The sequence below is a fragment of the Phascolarctos cinereus genome, unplaced genomic scaffold (genome assembly GCF_003287225.1).
Source record: "Phascolarctos cinereus isolate Bilbo 61053 unplaced genomic scaffold, phaCin_HiC Scaffold_2;HRSCAF=192, whole genome shotgun sequence".
Classification (NCBI taxonomy): Eukaryota; Metazoa; Chordata; class Mammalia; order Diprotodontia; family Phascolarctidae; genus Phascolarctos; species Phascolarctos cinereus.
This window is the reverse complement of record NW_027555625.1, coordinates 403,494,827-403,515,978: the sequence shown is the minus strand read 5'-3', so window position 1 is coordinate 403,515,978 and position 21,152 is coordinate 403,494,827. Positions and strand designations below refer to the sequence as shown.

Below are 21,152 nucleotides of genomic sequence, written 5' to 3'. Positions count from 1 at the left end.
TGACGGTGTTTCTGAACTGCAGAAAGAGGAGTCCACCTGACATGAGCATGGGGGCATTTAGGGAGGCAGCCCTGAAGCCTGAGCAGACAACATAGAGTAGGCACTGTTTAACAACTGTATGTTGACTTGAATAAAATTCAAGTGAACAGAGAGAGCAAATTAACTGATGCCACCGTGGGAATCACATGGGGCATCAATTTGACTGATATTTGTTAAGAATATACTACATACAAGGTACAGAATTTTCTTCTCATATGCCTGTTTAGAGTCATAGAATGTTGGGACTAGAAGGAAACTTGGTTTCTTATTGAAACCTCTACCCTGTGTTTTGACAAATTGGAAAACCAAGGCAGAAAGAAATTAAGTCAGTGGCCGGGTCAGAACTAGCACACCAGGTCTCCTCATTCCTAGGTTAGGATGCTCTCTATTCTTTGTTGCTCAGTCATTTTTCAGTCATGTCCGACTCTTCGTGGCCCCATTTGGGGTTTTCTTGGCAAAGATACTGGAGTGGTTTGCCTTTTCTTTCTCTGGATCATTTTACAGATGAGGAAACTGAGACAAACAGAGCTAAGTGACTTGCCCAGGGTCACACAGCTAGTAAGCGTCTGAGGCTGGATTTGAACTTGAGTCTTCTTGACTCCAGGTCCAGCACTCCAGCCACTGCAACACCTAGCTGCCCAAGGCTACCCAGGTAATGTCAGAGGCAAGATGTGGACCCAGAGCCTCTCATTTCAGAGTTGGTAACTCTTTCTATCATAGTACTTCCTAATAACAACTCTCATTTCTATAGCATTTTAGGGTTTGTAAATTGCTCTCCCTCACAACACCCCATATAGGTAGGTTACCAGATGTATTGCTATTCCCATCTTATAGATAAGATAAATGCAGTCCAGTAAGGTTAAACAGTTTTCCCGGGAGCACACGGCTACTGAACTACTGGAGTTAGAAATTGAATCTTGGCCTTCTGCCTTATATTTGCTTGCACATTTTGTTTGCTTTCAGCACAGCGTCTGCCACTGCCCAGATCCAGGGGGCTGGTGAGGCTCCCGGAAGGAGGTCCTCGCTGATTCTTTCCTTGCCCCTTCACCCTCTAGTGCCCTCATTCCCTTTCATTGGCAAGAGGAAGGGCAAGTTCTTGTCGTTCCTCTGCTGCTCCCCATTCCCAACAGGGAGAGGGGTTGGGGAATCCAGAGACCAGCAAGTTCGAATAAGAAAGTTTTCAGTCATTACTGAATATCAACCCCTTGAGGGCATTGTTTGCTTTTTTTCTCTTTATATTTTCACAGAAGTGTCTGGCACCTAGTAGGGCCTTCATAAACACTCATCGAATTGCTTAGATGAGGGGAGGGTACTATCCATTTCAGCCTCGCCTCTGATCAGACCCCTGGGGGGAGTCTACAAATTGCCCGGTCTGGAATTCTAAGACCGGAAGTGCTTTCTCTTTTCTTGGCATAGGAGGGCTGAGCGGTTAGCATTGGACACTTGGGAAAGCTGTTTCTTCGATGTCAGGAAACAAATGATGTTTACTCCTTTTCCTCACTTTCCTTCCTTGTCCTCCACACTGCTTCGGGGGGTGTTATCTGGGCCTGTGGACAGGCTGTACTTGTTTCCCCCCTGGGAGAGTCGAGCGCGTGGCAAGGGCCTCTCCTCTCCTTTCCTTTCCAGAAACCTGCTTTCCAATCCTTTCAACTGCAACTGCCATCTGGCATGGCTAGGGAAGTGGCTGAGGAAGAGGAGAATCGTCAGCGGGAATCCTCGGTGCCAGAAGCCATTCTTCCTCAAGGAGATCCCCATCCAGGATGTAGCCATCCAAGACTTCACCTGTGACGGTGAGAAAACAAAGAAACATGGGGAGGGAGGTGGAGGGATAGATCCCAGTGGTCCAGCACCCTCCCCAAAGGAAGCATGCAGGGGGCAGCTGGGGCCCAGGCCTCTTACTCAAGTCATTACAGGCTAGGAATTGGAAACGCCCACCTCGAGTCCTAGTTTCTCTACTGCCTGTGGAAAAGTGACTCAAGCCTTCCAGCCTCAGTTTTTCTCTCTGTAAATGGCAAATAAGCTTTTATCCACCTAGTTCATGTGAATACACGTGATTGAACAGATGCATGAAAAAGGAAATGTTTTTGGAAAAAGGAATGCCTGGATTGTTACTATTTCAGGGACAGGAAGTAGGCAGAGAAGGAGGCCTTAAGGTACTTTGAGACCTTCAGGCCTAAGCTCTCCATTCAGTTATCTCACAAGAATAACTAACCGAATTGTTGGTCAGGAATTTGTCCTTCCTGGAAGAAGGTAATTGTCATTCCTTTGTTGGTGCCAAGCCTTCTTCTTTAGGCCTCTGCTTTCACCCAGTCTGTGCTTCATACTACTTCCATTGAGGGTACCTCTCTCCTCCTGCTCACCCAGGTTCACAGGCTCTAAGGCCTTCTTAATTCTTTATCCCCTTCAGCCAATCAGTGGCCAAGTCCTGTTGTGAAGATACGAGGTGGGGCATCACTTAGATGCTGTAGAACGTGGGTTCCTCCAGCCTCCCTTTCCAGGCTCATTTCCACGTACTCTGTATTCTACACAAGGTGGAACATCACTGCTCATTTTCATCTCCTTCTCCTCACTCACAAAGCCACCAAGCCTCGTTTTAGGCCTTCATTGACTCTCACTTTAACTATTGTAATAGTCCTCTCATTGGTCACCATTATTCTAGCTGCTATCTTCCCCAAACCATTCTCTACATACTGCGAAAATAACTTTCCTAAGGCATAGGTCAGACCGCGTCACTCCCCTTCTCAGAAATCTCATTGTCTCCCTGCTGCCTCGGTCTGGAACTTAGCTTCTGTAGTCTGACTCCAGACTTCATGTTTCTCTCCTCCTTGTACTCTATGTTCCAGACAAACTGGAAGAATTAGCTGTTCCTGGAAGTGAATATTCGATCTCCCACCTCTTTGCATTAGCACAAGCTGTCCCAAGCCTGGAATGCACTCCCTCCTCTCCTCTGCCTTTCAGAACCATCTTCCTTCAAGCCAGGCTCAGGAGCCATCCCTGCTATAAAGCTCCCCTCTAAATTCCCCAAGTGCTAATGTACTTTCTTTCCTCAAATGAACTTTTATTTCCTTATTTAAATAAATGTTTTCTATCCACCACCACCCCCAACTCAATACGATGTAATGTCCTTGAACTGGGTTTCATTTTTGTCTTTGTATACTCAGCGCTCAGCGCAGTGCCTTCAATGTATTAGGGCCTTAATAAATGGCTGTCTAATTGAAACAACAATATCACGAAGCTGAAATTCTAGATTCATCAAATCTCAGAGTTGGAAATGATTTTAGAGATGAGCTTACACCTGAGTCGCCTCCCTAACAACCCTGACAGGTGGCCATCTAGCCGCTATTTGAAAATTTTCACATAACAGAGAGCTCACTACTTCATGAGATATGCGGTACCATATTTGAATTCCCCTGCTTGATTTTTTTAATGTTTTCCTTATACTGAACTCAAGGCTGCCTGCTTCAAATACTATCACATCCCTCCTAAGTCTTTTCTTTTTCAGACTAAATATTCCTTCAGCTGATCCTCATATGAAAATTCTGAGACCCCTCAACATCCTGGTCTCATTCCTCATGCCCCAGTTTATAAAAGTCCATGTGAAAATGTCTTGTCCAGAATTGAATGCAGTATTTAAACTCTAGCCTTCTATGGGTCACTTACTGCTTTGCTTACTCTGGGCTCTATCAAAATCGTCTGAAGTAATATTAGTCCCAAAGGACAGGCTGAGTGTAGGCCAGGGGTGGGGAGCCTGCAGCCTCAAGGCCACATGTGGCCCTCTAGATCCTCGAGTACAGCCCTGCAACTGAATCCAAACCGAGGCCGCAGGCTCCACACCCCTGGTGTCAGCTGACCAGGGAGATATTAGGAGGAAGCATCAGGTCTCCAAGTTTTCGGCTTCAGCCATTAGGTTTCTCGTCGTGGATCTCGTCCACTCCTAGTGACTGAATAGAGTCTCCAGGGATTGAAAAGTCCAGGGAGAGGTTATGATTTATTTCCAAACAGGAAAGAGGCTGCCATCTACCAGGCCAGCCTAGAAGACAGTGCGGTGCCATGTTAGAAGGAGTGTTGTATTTTTAAATCAGGTGCCTGAGCTTGAGTCCCAGCTCTTTTATGTATCATCTGGGTGACCTTGTACAAATCACTTAACCTTTCTGAGCCTCAGTTTACTCGTTGGAAAGTGAGGAGGTTAGAGGAAGGTCCCTTGTACCTCTGAATCTGGGATCTTATTATATAACCTGTGTCCAAAGGACTCATCTTGAGAACTCTGATGCCGGAGGAGTCAAGTGCTCTTCCTTTAATCACCACCAACATCCCTATGACTAGGATCCCATGATTTCCTTTCCCTGAGTTCTGGGCAGCAGTTCATCTGTTTTAAATTGAAACTAAAATCCACATTCATCTTTTTTTAAAAATGGCTCTCACTGCTCATCTGCAGTGGATTGCTCTGAGATGCTGAAAAATTTTTAAATCTCTAGTGAGATATCAGTGCTCTGATAAGTTCTGTCTGTCTATGCCCCAAAAGTATGGACGACTAATAGAAGCAGGATCTTTACCGGTTGGGCTCCTCCAAGTCTAGGGTAATATTCGTTTGGAGAAATCTGGCTCTACTGCACTTTTTGGTGTGTTTTTGTTCCATTTTGTTTTTTTCCTTTAGCGGATGAAGAAGGAGAGAGTGGAAGTGGAAGGCTAGAACGAGATGGGGCCATTTTATGCCCTGCACTCAGTGTATATTACATTCACTGAGTCCTAATGATAGGACCAGCCATGTTCAGAGTTAACACATCTTGGCACATTTTCCTTTACTGAAGAGGTGTTGGCCTTGGGTCTCTCATTTCTGGAGCTTGATAATTTCCAGCCTCCCTCAGTTTCTCCCCAGCTGTCAGCTATCCTTATGCTTTTTCCTCTTGGCCTTCAATCTAGGTAATGATGAAAGTAGCTGCCAACTGGCCCCCCGCTGTCCTGAGCCGTGTACCTGTGTGGAGACTGTGGTGCGGTGCAGCAACAGAGGACTCCGGGTGCTGCCCAAAGGCATCCCCAAGGATGTGACTGAGCTGTGAGTGGCCCCTCTGACCTCTCCTCCCATCTCTCGCAATGCTATTGCCTTCCTAGCTTGCCTTCTTTGAAGCATTCCCTGCTGGGGAAGCAGACACCTAGCTGAGGAGGACTCAGTACTGTGGACCCCACTGGAGGCCATAGCACTTACCCTCCCAGGCGGGAGGGGCCGCTCTTTCCGCTGCTGGAACCTAGAAACACCACGGGTAGATGAGGATGAGGATGATGAGGATCCTGGTGTGCATCTATTCTTTCTCATCTACCAAAAAACTCAGTTGCTGTCCCTTCTGATAACAGTTTGTCTAAAACTCTGCATCTTTGGGAACAGCGCTTCAGCCCAATTCAGTTCAAAAAGCAAGAAACACATGCCTACTCTGTTCAAGGCATTGTACTTCATGCTTTCCAAAGCACCTCCTGTCAAGTGGATGGACATATCGTGTGCCTTCAGTATGATGGGAGAAACACAGCCCCCTTTCTTGAAAGTTCTCAGTAAAATAAAGGAGATATTGTCTCTGCCCTTGGTGAGCTCTCAGTCCTGGGGATTCGTCATCACTACTCTTTAGGGCTCCTATCTAATGGGGAAGACATAAGAGTAATAATGAGAAAAATAGTTAACATATATATATCACTTTAAGATTTGCAAACCACTTCACATGTATTATTTGATTCCCATAACAACCCATTGAGGTAGGTACTATTATTATTCCCAATTTACAGGTGAGAAAACTGAGGCTGGGAGAAGTTAAATGATTTGCCTAGGATCACACAGCTAATAAGCATCTGAGAAAGGATTTGAACCCAGGTCTTCCTAACTCCAAGTCAATTGCACTATTTGTAATACAAGCTGCCCCCAGGACATTGTCTCTGTTCCCGGTGAGCTTGTCTTATAATGGGTCAGAGAACATACACACAAGTATGATGGATTTGAAATCAAGGGAGCTGAGCTTGAGTTCTGGCTCTGTCATTTATTAGCTATATAACTCTAGGCGGGTCATTTCTATGCCATGGCTTAGGACAGCTAAGTGGCACAGCGTATAGGGCCCTGGGCCTAAAATCAGGAAGACTCCGCTTTCCTGAGTTCAAATCTGGCCTCAGATACTTATTAGCTGTGCGACCCCAGGCAAATCATTTAACTTCTCTCAGCCTCAGTTTTCTTGTCTGTAAAATGGGAATAAAAATATTAACTTAACCCTGTTGACCTCAGTTTCCTCATCTGTAAAATGAGCTAGGGAAAGAAATGACAAACCATTCCAGTATCTTTGCCAAGAAAACCCTAAACGGGGTCATGAAGAGTTGGACGAGTCTGGAAAAAATGACTGAACAGCAATGACCCTGCCTTAGTTCTCATCTGTAAAAAAAAAAAAGCACATTGGGCTCAATGGCCTCTAATGTCCTTTCCAGCACTGAAGTTAGATCTTATCATCTGAGAATGCTTACCAAGCGGTCCAACGTGTACAAAGAAATGGACAAGTCAGTAAATGTAAGCGTGTCTGACATTGACCCCTCCCCCCCTGTAAGGGTCCTCCGAGTGGTCTAGGGAACGGGCCTTGCCTCCTACCTTGATAGGCATGTTCCTCTGTTTGTTCTGTGGCTTGTGGAGCCTCCAAGGGCTTGGTGTAGCAGTAATGTAGCCACTGCCTGGTTGGAAAGGAAGACAACCCTTCCAAGGCATTTCAGATCGCATAGCAGCCCTGGGCTTGGACTGGTGCCATTCACTCAGAAGCTTTCAGCTGCGTGCATGAATGAGGGAATGAATGAATGAATGAATGAATAGGGAGTTGGGCACCCTATACTTTGGACAGGCTAGGACAGTGCTCAGTTGGAAAGGAGCTGTGGAAAATGTCTTATCCAAGCACACATCTCCCAGGCTAATTGTCCCACAGGGTGACACATTTCAAAAGGAAGAAAATGCCATAAAAACAAACAGGATGGATTCTTTCCCCACAAGCTTATTCAGCAAAGATTGGAATAACAAAGATAATTGGATTTAATTGTAAAGTAAATCTGCATGAGCTAGGAGGGGAGCCTGTTTCCTCTTTTTTGAAACTCTTGAGCCTTCCCTTGGTTTGTCATTATTTCCATGTTTCTTCAAGGAAAGAAACATTCATTCAAATCTAGAGAGGGTGTCTTGCCAGCATCCGTTGGGGGATTGAGATGGGGCATCAAGGAATGGGTGTGGTATGAGGAGGGGTGTGGTATGTGTGTGTGTGTGTGTGTGTGTGTGTGTGTGTGTGTGTGTGTGTGTAAGGGAAGTGTAAGAGGGGCAGGAGAAATGGAAGGAGACAAGCAAGGAAAGTAGGTGCCTGTGAAAGGGGAAACAGTCAGGTCTGAACAAGCTGCAAGCATGGTGGTCTCAGCCTTGGGGTCATCTACCAGATTCCAGACCAATGACTCCTGACTCGAGTTCTCTAGTTTTTACTCCAAGCCATCTCTAGTTATCTTGGGGACTGTTGCCAAACACCCAAACAAAATTAATTTTAATTCACTTTAATTTCAAAAACAAACACATACAATGCTTTTCTGGAGGCAGCCAACAGAAGAGCAGGAAACATCACAGAATCTAACCAGCCTCAGCTGAATATTCAGATTCCAAACAGGTTCCATTTTACTGGAAGCAGTATTCACCAAATGCCAATTGGTATCCCTCTTTTCCTTAACTATGTGTTCTTTTCTCTCTACATTTCTGCTCCAGGAGTTCAGTTTAGTCAAGACATTTTTTGAGTACTGTATGCCAGGTCCTAGACAAGGCAATAAAGGGGATAAAAAAGGCATTAAAAATAAAAGTGCCAGGCCTGGAGTCAGGAAGGCTCCTCTTTGTGAGTTCAAATTAAGCCTCAGACACCAAATGTGTGATCCTGGGCAAGTCACTTAACTTTGCTTGCCTCAGTTTCCTCATTTGTAAGATAAGCTGGAGAAGGAAATGGCAAATCACTCCAGTATCTTTGCCAAGAAAACCCAAATGGGGTCACGAAGAGCCAGATATAATTGAAAAATGAAAAAGGAAAGCAACAAAGATCAATCCCCCTCCTTAAGGAGATGGTAGTCTTAATGAAAAAGCAAAACTTATATACATGAGTGCTCAATCTGTAGTAATGGGACCTAGGTTCAAATCCTGGCTTTGACACTTACTATCTACATGGCCTTAGGCAAGTCATTTAGCTTCCCTGGGCTTCAGTTTCCTAGCTCTGCTACTAACAACGTATGTGAACTTAAAACAAATTACTCTGCCTCTCCAGGCCCCAATTTCCTCAAATAAAAAATGAAAAGGTTGAACTAGATGACTACTGAGTTTCCTTCCAATTCTAGACCTCTGAGTTTTTGATCTTAATCTGCAATGGAAAAATTTGCAAACAATATTCCAGTAGCCAATCTAGTGGGGTACAGACCCTTAAGAGTTGGAGGAGTTCAGAGAGCAGAGAGGCCACTGCTGGCTGTAAACCGCTGCCAGCTCTCTAGGCCTCAGTTGTTTCATCTGGAAAATAAAGATGTTGGATTACATGATCTCTAAGTTCCTCCAACCCTGACATGATATTATTGTATGATCCTAGGAGGAAAACTTGAGTTAATATAAAAAAATTCTAAGAGATATATAAGAGAAAGTGGATCACAAAGACTTCATGGAAGGAGAACCTGAGTTCTCCTATAGGCCTTGAAGAGGTGGAGAGGAAGCAGCATCCCAAGGAGCATAATAAATATGACTTAGATTACAAAGAACGAATGTGCTGTGTGCTCAAGGGAAGGGGATGGCAGCTAAGTGGCGGGTCTGGAGTCAGGAAGACTCCTCTTTGTGAGTTCAAATCTAGCCTCAGATACTTACTAGCTGTGTAACTCTGGGCAAGTCACTTAGCCCGGTTGGCCTCAGTTTCCTCATCTGTAAAATGAGCTGGAGAAAGAAATGGCAAACCGCTCTAGTATCTTTGCCAAGAAAACCCCAAATGGGGTCGTGAAGAGTTAGACATAACTGAAAAATGATGGAACAACAAGGAAAGGAGATTAACCCCTTAGCCAAGGAAGGAGCTTTATTTTGAAAACTAAGATTGTAAATGTAGAGCTGAGGACCTTAAGAAGTCATTTAGTCTCAACTTCTTCATTTTGCAGTTGAGGAAACTGAGGTCCAGAGAGGTAGAGGGACTACTTACTCAAGGGTCCAAAGGTTGTTAGTGGCAAAGCCGGGATCTAAACCAGGACGCAGTGACTACAAAGCCACTCTTCTGCACTAAGGTGCTGGATTGGGTCCAGGTTAAGTGAGTTAGAAAAATTCCAGAGCTGAGAGTTATAAAGATCATCTCATCAAATCTCCTTCATTTTTCAGATGAAGAAACTGATATCCACAGGAGGGAAGCGACTCATCCTTGTCCCACTGGGGCCAGGGCTAGAACCTCGGTCTCAGCTCCTGGTCCAATGTTCTTCTGCTTGATGTCTCAGCTTCCTTTAAAGGAACAAGTGAAAATATTAGCGGAGGACAGTTCAGATCATTGATCTAGAGCTGGAAGGGACATCAGAGTCCAAACATATCAAAACTGAGGCCCAGGAAGGTTAAGCAACTTGTCCAAAGTCACACAGTTTTGAACCTGAGTCCTTTGACTGACAAGCCAGGGCCATTTCCATTGTACTACTCTGCCTCCCTCCAGGCTTGTCTGTTGTTGCTTTTCCGTTGTTTAGCATTCTAACCTGGAAACTGAATGAGCTAAGACTATCCAGTATGACCAAGCAGTCTCTGGGCTGTGGCCCCTTGGTACCAATTTATACGCCTGCCCATGTCCTTGGAGAGAGCTCCCTTTGGGCCCAATGAATGAGCAATAGTAACTTCCTTCGATCCCTGGATCTGTATAAGCATGGGCTGAGGGGAGTAGGAGAAGGGTATGTAACTGATCCATTTAGTTTCTGGGAACAAATCCCTGCCTTGTGGGTAATGACTAGAAATGACTGCCAAGGGTAAGGCATTAGTGAGACTAGATAATTAGTCAAGCAACAAGTATTTATGGAGCACTTACCCTGTATGTGGTATTATGCTAGGTTATCATCAGAGACGCCCGGAAGAATTCAATGGAACATTGACTCTATTCAACAAACATTTAGTAAGCTCCTGCCGTGTGCAAGTAGCTGGTGACACAAGGACAAAAACCCCCCAAAACCAGTCCTTGTCCTCAAGGATCCTACATTTTAGTGGAGGCAGGGAAGAACGCAACACGTACACAAGTAAACACCTAGAAATGAAGCATAATTTCAAGAGGGGAGAGAAAATAACTGAGGGAATTAGGAAGAGCTTCATGTAGGAGATATGGCGCTTGGGCTCTGCTTTCAAGCAAGCCGGGGATTCTACAAGGCAGAGAGGAGGAGGGAGTGTGTTCTAGACATGGGAGACATCTGTGCAAAGTCACAGAGGCTGGAGATCCCATGTCCCATACAGGGAATAGCTAGTACACCAGCGAGGCTGGCATGGAGAATGCATGAAGGGGAGTAATATAAAGACTGGAAAAGTAGGCAGGAGACAGACTGTGAAAGGCTTTAAGTGCTAGGCCCCAAAATTGCTGGTAGGGGAGCCAGACTATTTGTACGTGAAAAGATCCCTACAACGTCAGACATGAAGTAAGTGCCATAAAGAGTATATGCTGTATATTGTGGGAATAAAGATGAGTGGGAATTCCACCCTCCCTAAGCTCCCTAAGAAGGCAATGCAGAGTACACACTCCACTTGCCCTACTCCAGTCAGATCACCTAGATGTTCTACCTACTGGCCTGACCACCCTAGAGACTTCCCCAACTTCCTCCATGGGGTTTGAGTTTTTAAATTGGGGATTTTAAAAATCCATAACTGGGCATGCACAGGAAGAAAACAAACCCAAATTTGATCCCTCAGTTGAGATCTGATCATCCGGAGACACGTTGACTGTGGACCTGTTGGCTGGGCTGATACTGCCCTGAAAGATTTGACTTGTTAACCAGACAAGAATCCTTCACCCCTACAAGCCATGAAGTCCGAGAGCTCAAGAGACTGTGGGCATGAGGTGAAGACAGCCACTGAATCACTTGCTTCCCTTTAACCACGGCTAAATGGGTCCGAGCTGTACCACTAGACTAGAGAGATTGTTATTTTATTGAGATCTGGTATGAGTACATTGGCTCTCAGCCACCACATACATGTTTACATGCATGTGTGGCACATGTAGAGAACCTCACTGAGTGGCTCTGTCATGAGGACACTCTCAGAGATGACAAGTTATGAATAGCTGCCCCATGGAAGTATCTATGGAAAACTACAGGGTGGTAATAATAATCACTAGAATTTACATAGCTCTTTCAGAATTGCAAAACACCGCACGTATGTCTCCCCACGACCTTTCGAAGTAGGCGCTATTGTTATCTCCATTTTACAAATAAGGAAACTGAGGCACTGAGAGGTTATGTGACTCACCAATGATGACATAGCTTTCACTTGTCCAAGACGGAAATCAAATTTGGGTCTTCCTGACTCCAAGTCCAGTGTTCTAAGCACAGAGAGGTTGGAGACCTGGAGCATCCCCTGCCAAAATCGTGGATAGACACTCAGGGAATGCGCTGGTGTCTTTCCACCCCATAGTCACAGACTCTTCGAATCTCAGAGTGGAAAGGGACTTTTGAGGTCTTGTCAGTCTGTATCTTAATAGGAATCCCCTTATAGCTTCCCTGACAAGTGGCCATCCCACCTCCACTCAAAGACCTCCAGTGATGGAAACCCTGTAGACAATTCATGTCAAAACAGCTCTGGTTGTTAGGAATTGTTCTTTACATCAAGACAAAAAGCAACCTCTCTGTTCTTAGTTTTGCCCTTGAGGCCAAGAAGAGCAAGTCTGATGTTTCCTCTTCATCACAGTCCTTCAGATCCTTGAAAGCAGGGATCATGTCCCTTCAAAGTGTTCTTCTCTCTAGAGGAAACAGCCTCAGTTCTTTCATCCGAATCTCAAATAGTTCGTTCTATAATCCTCTCACTATCCTAGTCACCTTCCTCTGGACTTTTTCCGTATTGTCAGCATCCTTTCTGAAAGGTAGCATGCCAAACCAGACAGTGTTCTAGGTTGGGTCTGAATGGGGTAGAGGACAATAGTGGGTCAGTCAGCCAACAAGAGTTTATTATGTGCTTACTGTGTGGCCTGGTACTGTGCTAGCACTGGGGATAGAAAGAAAGGCAACAACATAGTCCCTGCCCTCCAGGAGCTCCCCTTCTAACAAAGGAGACAACATGCAAATGCCTATGTACATGCAAGAGAGATACAGAGATATAGATATATATACAGCTAGCTATACACAGAGATAGATAGATAGATAGATAGATAGATAGATAGATAGATAGATAGATAGATAGATGATAGGTAAATAGATAGATGGATGGATAGAGAGATAGATAGATAGATAGATAGATGATAGGTAGATGGATGGATGGATGGATAGATAGATAGATAGATAGATAGATAGATGATAGGTAGATAGATAGATGGATGGATAGATAGATAGATAGATGATAGGTAGATAGATGGATGGATGGATGGATAGATAGATAGATGATAGGTAGATAGATAGATGGATGGATAGATAGATAGATAGATAGATGATAGGTAGATAGATAGATGGATGGATAGATAGATAGATAGATAGATAGATAGATAGATAGATGATAGGTAGATAGATAGATGGATGGATGGATGGATAGATAGATAGATAGATGATAGGTAGATAGATAGATGGATGGATAGATAGATAGATAGATGATAGGTAGATAGATAGATGGATGGATGGATAGATAGATAGATAGATGGATGGATAGATAGATAGATAGATGATAGGTAGATAGATAGATGGACGGATAGAGAGATAGATGATAGGTAGATAGATAGATAGATAGATAGATAGATAGATAGATAGATAGATAGATGGATGGATGGATGGATGTGTGTCTGTGTATGGTATAAATTGAAGGTAATCTCAGAGGAAGGGAAAGTCACTAGTTGCAAAGGGGTGCAAGGAAAGACCTTTGAAGAAGGTAATATTTGAATCGAATCTTAATGGAGGCCAAAGCAGCTACAAGAGCACTATGATCGTCTTCATTGTGGACATAAAAAATGTCTAGAGCTGTGAATATCACCAATAAGGGTGTATTAAGTGTTTACCACCTGCCAGACACAGTGCTACACATTGAGGAGTCAAAGAAAAAAAAAGATCCCTGCCCTCAAGGAGCTTCTATTCTAATGAGGAAAGATGTATACAAATAGATATAAATAACACATACAAAGTAGAACAAGGAGTGAGGGTGGGGGCCATAGTAAGTCCAACCATGGGTGCAATCATGCCAAGCACAGGGGCACCTGTCCCCCAGAAAGTCCAGCCAGCACTCGGCTTTATGAAGTTGTAGGCGAGTAAGGTGGGTGCCAGAAGAAAAATTCCATGGAGATGTGATCCTAGTATGGAAGCAGGGCAGAGGGGAAGATGGCTTTAAGAGTTGCTTATAGTGGCATGTGCCAGGAGACGACTCTTGCTGAAAGAAAGTGTGTTCTCCTCGTCCCTCAATGTCAGTTACAGCTCTATGTCAGTAGTACAATCTAAGATTGAATTAGCTTTTTTGCCTGTTCTGTCACACTCTTGGCTTGCATTGAGGTCCACTAAATGCCAAAGCTCTTCACATTAATTATTGCCTTGCCATGCTTTCCCCACCCACCGCCCTTTGTCCTACCGTGTTCGCCGCTAGGTCTGTTGTTCCCATCTGGACCTGGATCCTTCCCTTCAGTAGCCCCTTCCCATCCTAAGCCTCTGTCATCTATTGTGGCGACATCTGACAACATGTCTCTAACAAGACAAGATCAGGCCCAAAGTGAGGTTGGAGATGGGGGGAGCGGTCTCAGAAGAAGCCCCTCTCCTTACTCCTCTGCTTTGATGAAAACAGGGACACAGGACGCAGCAGACAAAGCTGCTCCTCTTGTTTCCTGAGAATCCAGGGCCGAGAAGAAATGTTTGTAGGTGTCAGAGAATGCGCAAAGGGAGGAAAGAACATGAAACTGGCAGCAGCACCCCCAGAGAAGCTTGTGTCCCTTTTCCCACCCACCCCCACGCTCTTCCCCCAACACACACACTGCTTGCCCTCTCCAGGCAATGTCAGTGAGGTCATGGGCAGGGCTGGGGGGAATAATAGTTCAGGGACCTAGCCAAAATGCTCCAGACTAACTTCATCACAGCTCACGTGGACCCTTTCCTAGTGTCCTTCTGCTGCTGCCACTGACACTAAGTCTCTGATGGAAATGTGGATCCTTTCATGGAGGGCAGCCCTGGCCGTGCTCTCCCCATCAGCACACAACAGGGTGAATTGTCCTTTCTGTAACATAAAGGAGAGAAGCCATTGAGCTGAAAGCTTCTATGGAGCTAGCCCCCCCGGTCTGGAGAGACTTGGTAATCAGACCCATAGGCTGTGGAATATGGGAGATGGAGAAGGAGAAATCGTTTCCTGGAGGGATTTTTCAAATTTTCCTGCAAGGGAAGATGTGAGCTTTTGGCTGGAGCTAAAACAGCATTTAAATTAGGACTGATTTAAATCTGATCTGTTAGAAATGCTTTGGCAGGACAGAAGGCCCAGCAGAGCCAGAGTGTAGGGCATCTTAATAGAATTCCAAAAGCCAACTCCTGGCAGCTTTGGGATCCCACGTTCTCTTGTGTTTTTCTTCTTTCCTATAGACCGGTGTCTACTTTCGAGAAGTAAAGTCTCTTGATCTGTCTTCTCTTAAGTTATTCTTCCAAGGCCATTTCCCAGGGATCAAAAAAAGGTGGGGGGGGGTTTGGCCTTAGCTTTGTTTTTCCATTCAGCACCATCTGATCGAAACCAGGACCAGGATCCATGTAGACAAGAACACTAGGTATCTGGGGGCCAGAAGCACTCAGATCCATGGGCCTCATCTGGCCATCTGAAAAAATGGGAGCAATGTTGTCTTGTGCTGTCTGTCTAAAGCGTGGATGACATTCCCTGGGGCTACCCTTGTTTTTCTGTTTCTTCTTGTTTTTCTACAAGCAGTGATCCCCAGTGTAAGGAATGAGACAGTTGAAAGTGAGAACAAGGAAATCAATATTGCAGGCAAAGAAAAAAGGTGTTAAACAATATGGAGCAGTAGCCAGCCTAGATGATTCCCTTCTCTGTCTGTTAAGAATTCTGTCAGTGACACTGCTTTGATGGATGGATGATCTCACAAGGACGGAATCCGTCTTTCAACAGTACAGGTCACATCCATCCTTGCCCATGACTTCTCAAAGCACCATCAGTAAATCGAAAATAAGCACTTGTGGTAAAAGGTTTCTAGAATGCCACAGTCTGGACACATGAAGATAACCAGCTACAGACACCAAGACCTGATCATTTACTGTCACAGGACCAAGGGCAGAACGTCCCACTGGTGTTTATTCCTATTCTCTGGGATATTAGTGATGCTTTATATGTGATAATGGACAGCCAGGTGGCACAGTGGATAGAGTGCCAGGCCTGGAGTCAGGAAGACTCATCTTCCTGAGTTCAAATCTAATCTCAGACACTGACTAGCAGTGTGACTCTGGGCAAGTCATTTAACCCTGTTTGCCTCAGTTTCCTTGTCTGTAAAATGAGCTGGAGAAGGAAATGGCAAACTACTCCAGTATCTCTGCCAAGAAAACCCCAAATGGGGTCATGAAGAGTCAGACACAACTGAAAAATGACTTAACAACAGCAACATATGTGATGATGTCAAGTCCTACTCCGGTCACTATCCCATACAGTTAAGCCTCAGAGACTTTTGCAGATGTCTAGAGGCAAAGTTCAAAAGTGGACTAACTGGATGGTCAATTAAAAGACATCTCTTGAGGAGAAAATGCTGTGTGAAATTAGATTGACCCTAAGAGGAGTAAGACTTGGCACCTGTCCTCCAGAAGTTTATAATCTAGCTGTGAAATTAAGAGATTATATATATACATACATACACACACACACACGTGTGTGTGTAATATATTTCATTCAACAGGCATTGATAAAGCTCCTACTGTGCTAGGTTCTGGAGCTACAAAGACAAAACAGTCCCTGCCCTTGAGGAGCTGGTATTGTATTAACCAAGAGATGCTAGGTTGCTATGCCAAATGAAAGGTATCCACATTCAGTGTTATAGGGGAAAGATTATTGGGCTAAGAGTCAGAAGCCCTGGGTTGTAGTTCCATTTCTTCCATTAACTAACGAGGTGACGTTAACTAACCTTGGACAAGTCATTCTGTTTCTCCACACCTCATTCTCATTTGTAAAATGAGAGAATTGGGCCAATGATTCCTGTGATTCTTTCCAATTCTAACGCCTCTCACTGCTGTGCATTCAGAGGAGGATGAGATCACCATGGGTGGGTTCAAACTGGGCTTGATAATGATGACACTTGACATTATGGAAAGAGTATCGGATTAGGAGATAGAGACTCCTGTTTGGGCCCTCACTTAGCTGTTACCTAGCTGAATTAGAGAAGTGAGCTATTTCCCAGGCTTTTTCCAACTCTAACAGTTTACGAGTATGATGTCTGACATCAGATGGGTAGCACTTGGCTAGATGGAGATGGGGTGGGGGGACTTTCAGGGCACAGTGAAGGGAGGCTATTCCAGGCAAAAGAGGCTCTGTTTATTCAGGAGGACACACACTGACCCAGTCATCTTAACAGAAGATCAAACATCAAAGCATTGAGAGGAGTAGTGTGTGCCCTTCAGAATGCAGTGGTTTCCGTGATTTCTTTGTGAGATGGAATAAAAACAGGAGGAAGTCAATGAGATTGCTCTTCCCGTCCTTTCTCCTCTCCCCCATTTCCTGCTAGTGGTATAGCAGCAACGCAACAAGGCCTTGAGGGTCTTCACTTTGTTCCCTCATTGGTCATTCGCAATGTTTATGGCAGGATATGGAAACAGAGGCATCGTGGCACAGAAACAGAGAGCCCTGGTTCTGCAGTCAGGAGACCTAGGTCCAAATCCCACGTCGGACACTTTTCGTCAGCGTTGCGTTGGCAAATCACTTAACTTCCCTAGAGCTCAGTTTCCTCATTTGTAGAATAGAGGGGTTGGGCTAAGTGGCCTGTAAGGCCCCTTCCTGCTTCAGATCCATGATTCTTCCATCCTGTGCATTCAAGTGCCCTAAAACCCAAGAACTGTGAGACCTAAGACTCTGCCATCACTGATGACAAACAGCCCAACTCCAGACACAGTTGCCTGTGTAATGACCTTTGTCCAGGGGAGCAGGAGCGGGGTCAGGAAGACCTAGACTTATATCCCGCCCTGGATGCTTTCAAGCTGTGTGGCCACAGATGAGTGACTTCGATTCTCACAGCCTCAGTCTGCCGAGCTTTATGTAGTGGACTTGTGATTTCATTGGTTAAGAGAACTCCCAGGGGGAGGAAACTCATCCAGTTCATGTAAATTGGCATCTTGTCTACACCTCGTACTTCTAGAGAGTTACGTAGAGAACTGAGAGGCTAAAGCCTTGCACAGTGTGACACAGCGGGTATGGGGCAGCCATCGGGCTTTATTTCAGTCTTACTGGCTTCCAAGCCAGCTCTCTAGCTATGTAATAGTGATAATGCCTTCAATACCTGCCTCTCAGGGTTGTCCTGAGGATCAAAGGTGCTAATAAATGTAAAGCACTTTGCACACACAAGGGCGCTCTACAAACATCAGTTGTTCCCAGCATCTAACAACAAATGCATCAAAGGGTTGGCCATTTGTGATCATGACTGTCGCTATGGTTAAGCGTGATCGGCGGTCTAGGCTTCCCTGGACTCTAGTGTCCTGCCCTGATTGCACACTTCTGAGATGACAAAGAGCGTGCCAAATGTCCTTTTGACACACCTGTGCTCCATTTTTAAAAATTAAGTAAGAAGTTCATTGTTCCCATTTGTTTTAGCATTGCTGTTACTCCTCCATGACCCTTCCCTGTCCCCAGAAGGAGGGAGGGGAAAGAGCATTTGTTAAGTGTGTGTTAAGCACTTTCCAAATATTGTGTGTTGAGGGGCAGCGAGGTGGCGCCGTGGATAGAGCAGCGACCCTGGGGTCAGGAGGACCTGAGTTCAAACTCTGCCTCAGACACATAATACTTACTAGTGGTGTGACTCTGGGCAAGTCACTTAACCCTATTTGCCTCTAAAAAGCAACAACAACAACAACAAATGTTATGTTTTGATCCCCATTTTACAGGTCAGGAAACTCAGGTGTTAAATGACCTGCCCAAGGTCACACCACTAGTAAGTGTCTGAGGTCAAATTTGACTTCAGGTCTTCCTGACTTTCGTCCCAGTGCTTTATCCACAGCACCACCTACAAGTAGAACTGTCCCTTGCAATAAAAGAACAACGAAGCCGAATCAGCCTTCTTGCCCGTGTTTGAGAATGCCTTCCTCATCCCATGTCTAGAGCAGACCACCTCTGTGAAATTCTGTCCAGACTAACACTTAAGTCCCTGGGATGCTAAGACAGCAGGGTCCAGCTAATCCGTTCCAAACTGAGTATCTGTGAATCACACCACATCCTATAGCCACGAATCAGCCACTTAAATTAATGTGAACCTGTTTGGGGCATTTCAAGACATTCTCCCCAAGCAGTGACAGTTTGTGAGTGATGAAAAGAGAAAGGAAGAAGGAGGAGGAGAAGGGTAATTTTGGAGTCAAACTTGAGTCTTCCTTCTCTCTCACCCCATCTATCTGCTGTCCAAGTCCTGTTGACTCTACCTGTACATGCCTCACTATTGTTCTCCTTGTTTCCAGTCTCTCCCTTTTCTAATCTTCCAAATTAATATTACTAAAACACAAGCTTGAACATGTTGCTCTCCTGCTCAAAAACCTTTGGAGGCTCTCCGTTGCCTCCAGGATAAATTCCTCCGGTATCTGATTCCAGCCTACCTTTCCAAAATTTTTTTGTATTATGACTACTATTTCCCTTCACTTATCCTATCATCCAATCACTCTGGCCCACCAGGTTTTACCTGGATATCCAATCTCTTGCCTCCATACCTTTGCACAAGCTGTCTCCCACATGTGGCATCTACTCTATGCTCACCTCTGCTTTGTAGACTCACTAGCTTCCTTCAAAGCTCAGCTCAGAGGTCACCCCTTCCTACATGAAGGCTTTGCTAATCCCCCAGAATCAATGTTCACTCTCTCTCCTTCCCTGAATTATATTGTATCTGTTTTCATGCTGTGTCCACAGTAGAATGTAATCTCCTCAGAACTGGGAGTGGTTTCATTTTTATTTTGGTAAAGATCCCAATGTAGTTCCTTGCAAATATTAGGTTCTTAATAAATGTTTTCTGCCCTGAACTGAGTAAAGGAAAAGTGGAGGAAGAGAATGGATGGAGAGAAAAAAAGTATGCATGTGTCTGTGGCTGAGTCTGAGGTTATGTCCGATCACTTTCTATCTGATCCAGACTTCTTAGTGGTATTTCTCTTGGGGCTAATCAGTCTGCCTGGGTGAAGTGCACCCTCAGCTTGCTCCTTACCACCCACCTGGATCATTTATCCTACTGATGCCTCCAAGCCTTCCTTCACATGATACCCTGCACCTAAGTACCTTCCCTCCTCCAAGTCACCATGTGCAGAACTCCTAAAACCCCATTTCCCACATAAAGTTTTATCTACCTAACTGGAAGAATTCAATAGCAAAGTTCCCCAGTTGTACTCCCCCCTAGACCAGCCCCACTCCCATAGCTTTTAGCTCTGTACTCTGCAAACCACCAAAAACCCAGGCGCCCAGACCTACAAAGAGTGTGCAAACATTTCAGTCATTCTGTATTCCAAGCAACAGCTCACTACGTGTACCACTGACCGTGTGTCATTTCAGTCCTTTTTTTTTTATGTGTAGAAAAGTTTATTTTTAAACCAGCATTTAATTAGGAGTTAAAATAGCCAGTCAACTAGCATTTATTAGGCACTTATTGTTTGCAAAACACTATGCTGAGCACTGGGAATACAAGTATGAGTAGGAAGAAAGTCCCTTCCCTCAAAGAGGCAAAGTTTTAATGGAGGAGGGCAGCACAGGGGTCTGGTTGTGGGGAGAGACAAAGGTACTGCATGGGGGATGGTAGAAGAAGTCTGGTGCTCTGCCTGGAGAGGAAGGAGATATGACTGACCCGGGTGCCCTCCTTAAATGAAGGTTCCATCCAAGAAATGAAGGAGCCATCCAATCAGAGGGAGAGGCCATAGGGATGCAAGGTGCTTCCAAAATGTGAGCTCCAGGGCTGGAGTGAGTCTACAGGATGGTAGCGAACGTCCAGAGTGCAGCATGGAAAGAAATTAGATGTGTACTATATGTTATTGTTCAGTCATTTCCAGTCACGTCCGATTCTTTGTAACCCCATTTGGGGTTTCCTTAGAATAGATACTGGGGTAGTTTGCCATTTCTTTCTCCAGCTCATTTTACAGATGAGGAAACTGAGGTTCCCTTAGGGTTAAGGAAAGGGTTAACTGGGTTAAGTGACTCTCCCAGGGTCACACAGCTATTCAGTATCTGAGGCTGGATTTGAACTCGGGTCTTACTGACTCCAGGCCTAGTGCTCTATGCTCTGTGTCCCCTAGCTGCCCCATGTACTGTATATTAACAAAGAGAAAGTTAGAAAACAATATTGTTGCAGCATTCTACAACTAATTTAACAAATACTCCTTGAGTACCTTCTACTTAAAAGATCTTCTGCTGTGTGCTGGGGAGTAGGGTTTGGGGAAGAAGGATAAAGAAAAATAGGCACAGGATAGTATCCTGTTGGCAGCAAGAACCCCAGGGTACATGATAGAAAGAGGTATATAGTTCAACAACAGGAAAGTAAGTTTCTTTTGAGGCTCAGCTCAGGTGTTACCTTCTATACAGTTAGGTGGGGTAGCAGAAAAAGCACTGGGCCTAGAGTCAGGAAGACCTGAGTTCAGATCTAACCTCAGATACTTCCTAGCTGTGTGACACTGGGCAAATCACTTAAGCTCTGCCTCAGTTTCCTCATCTGTAAAATAGGGATACTAATAGCACCTATCTCACAGGGTTGTTGTGAAGATCAAATAAGATGATATATGTAAAAGGGCTTTAC

General features: G+C 44.8%; 1 protein-coding gene across 1 annotated transcript in view; it reads left to right on the top strand.

Annotated features, from left to right (window-relative positions):
* SLIT3 (slit guidance ligand 3) overlaps positions 1-21,152 on the top strand; it is a 784,753-nt gene that overhangs the window by 687,044 nt on the left and 76,557 nt on the right. Inside the window, 2 exon segments of the mRNA XM_020992330.2 lie at positions 1,666-1,829; positions 4,960-5,092. Coding sequence (XP_020847989.1) covers positions 1,666-1,829; positions 4,960-5,092 — 297 coding nt within the window.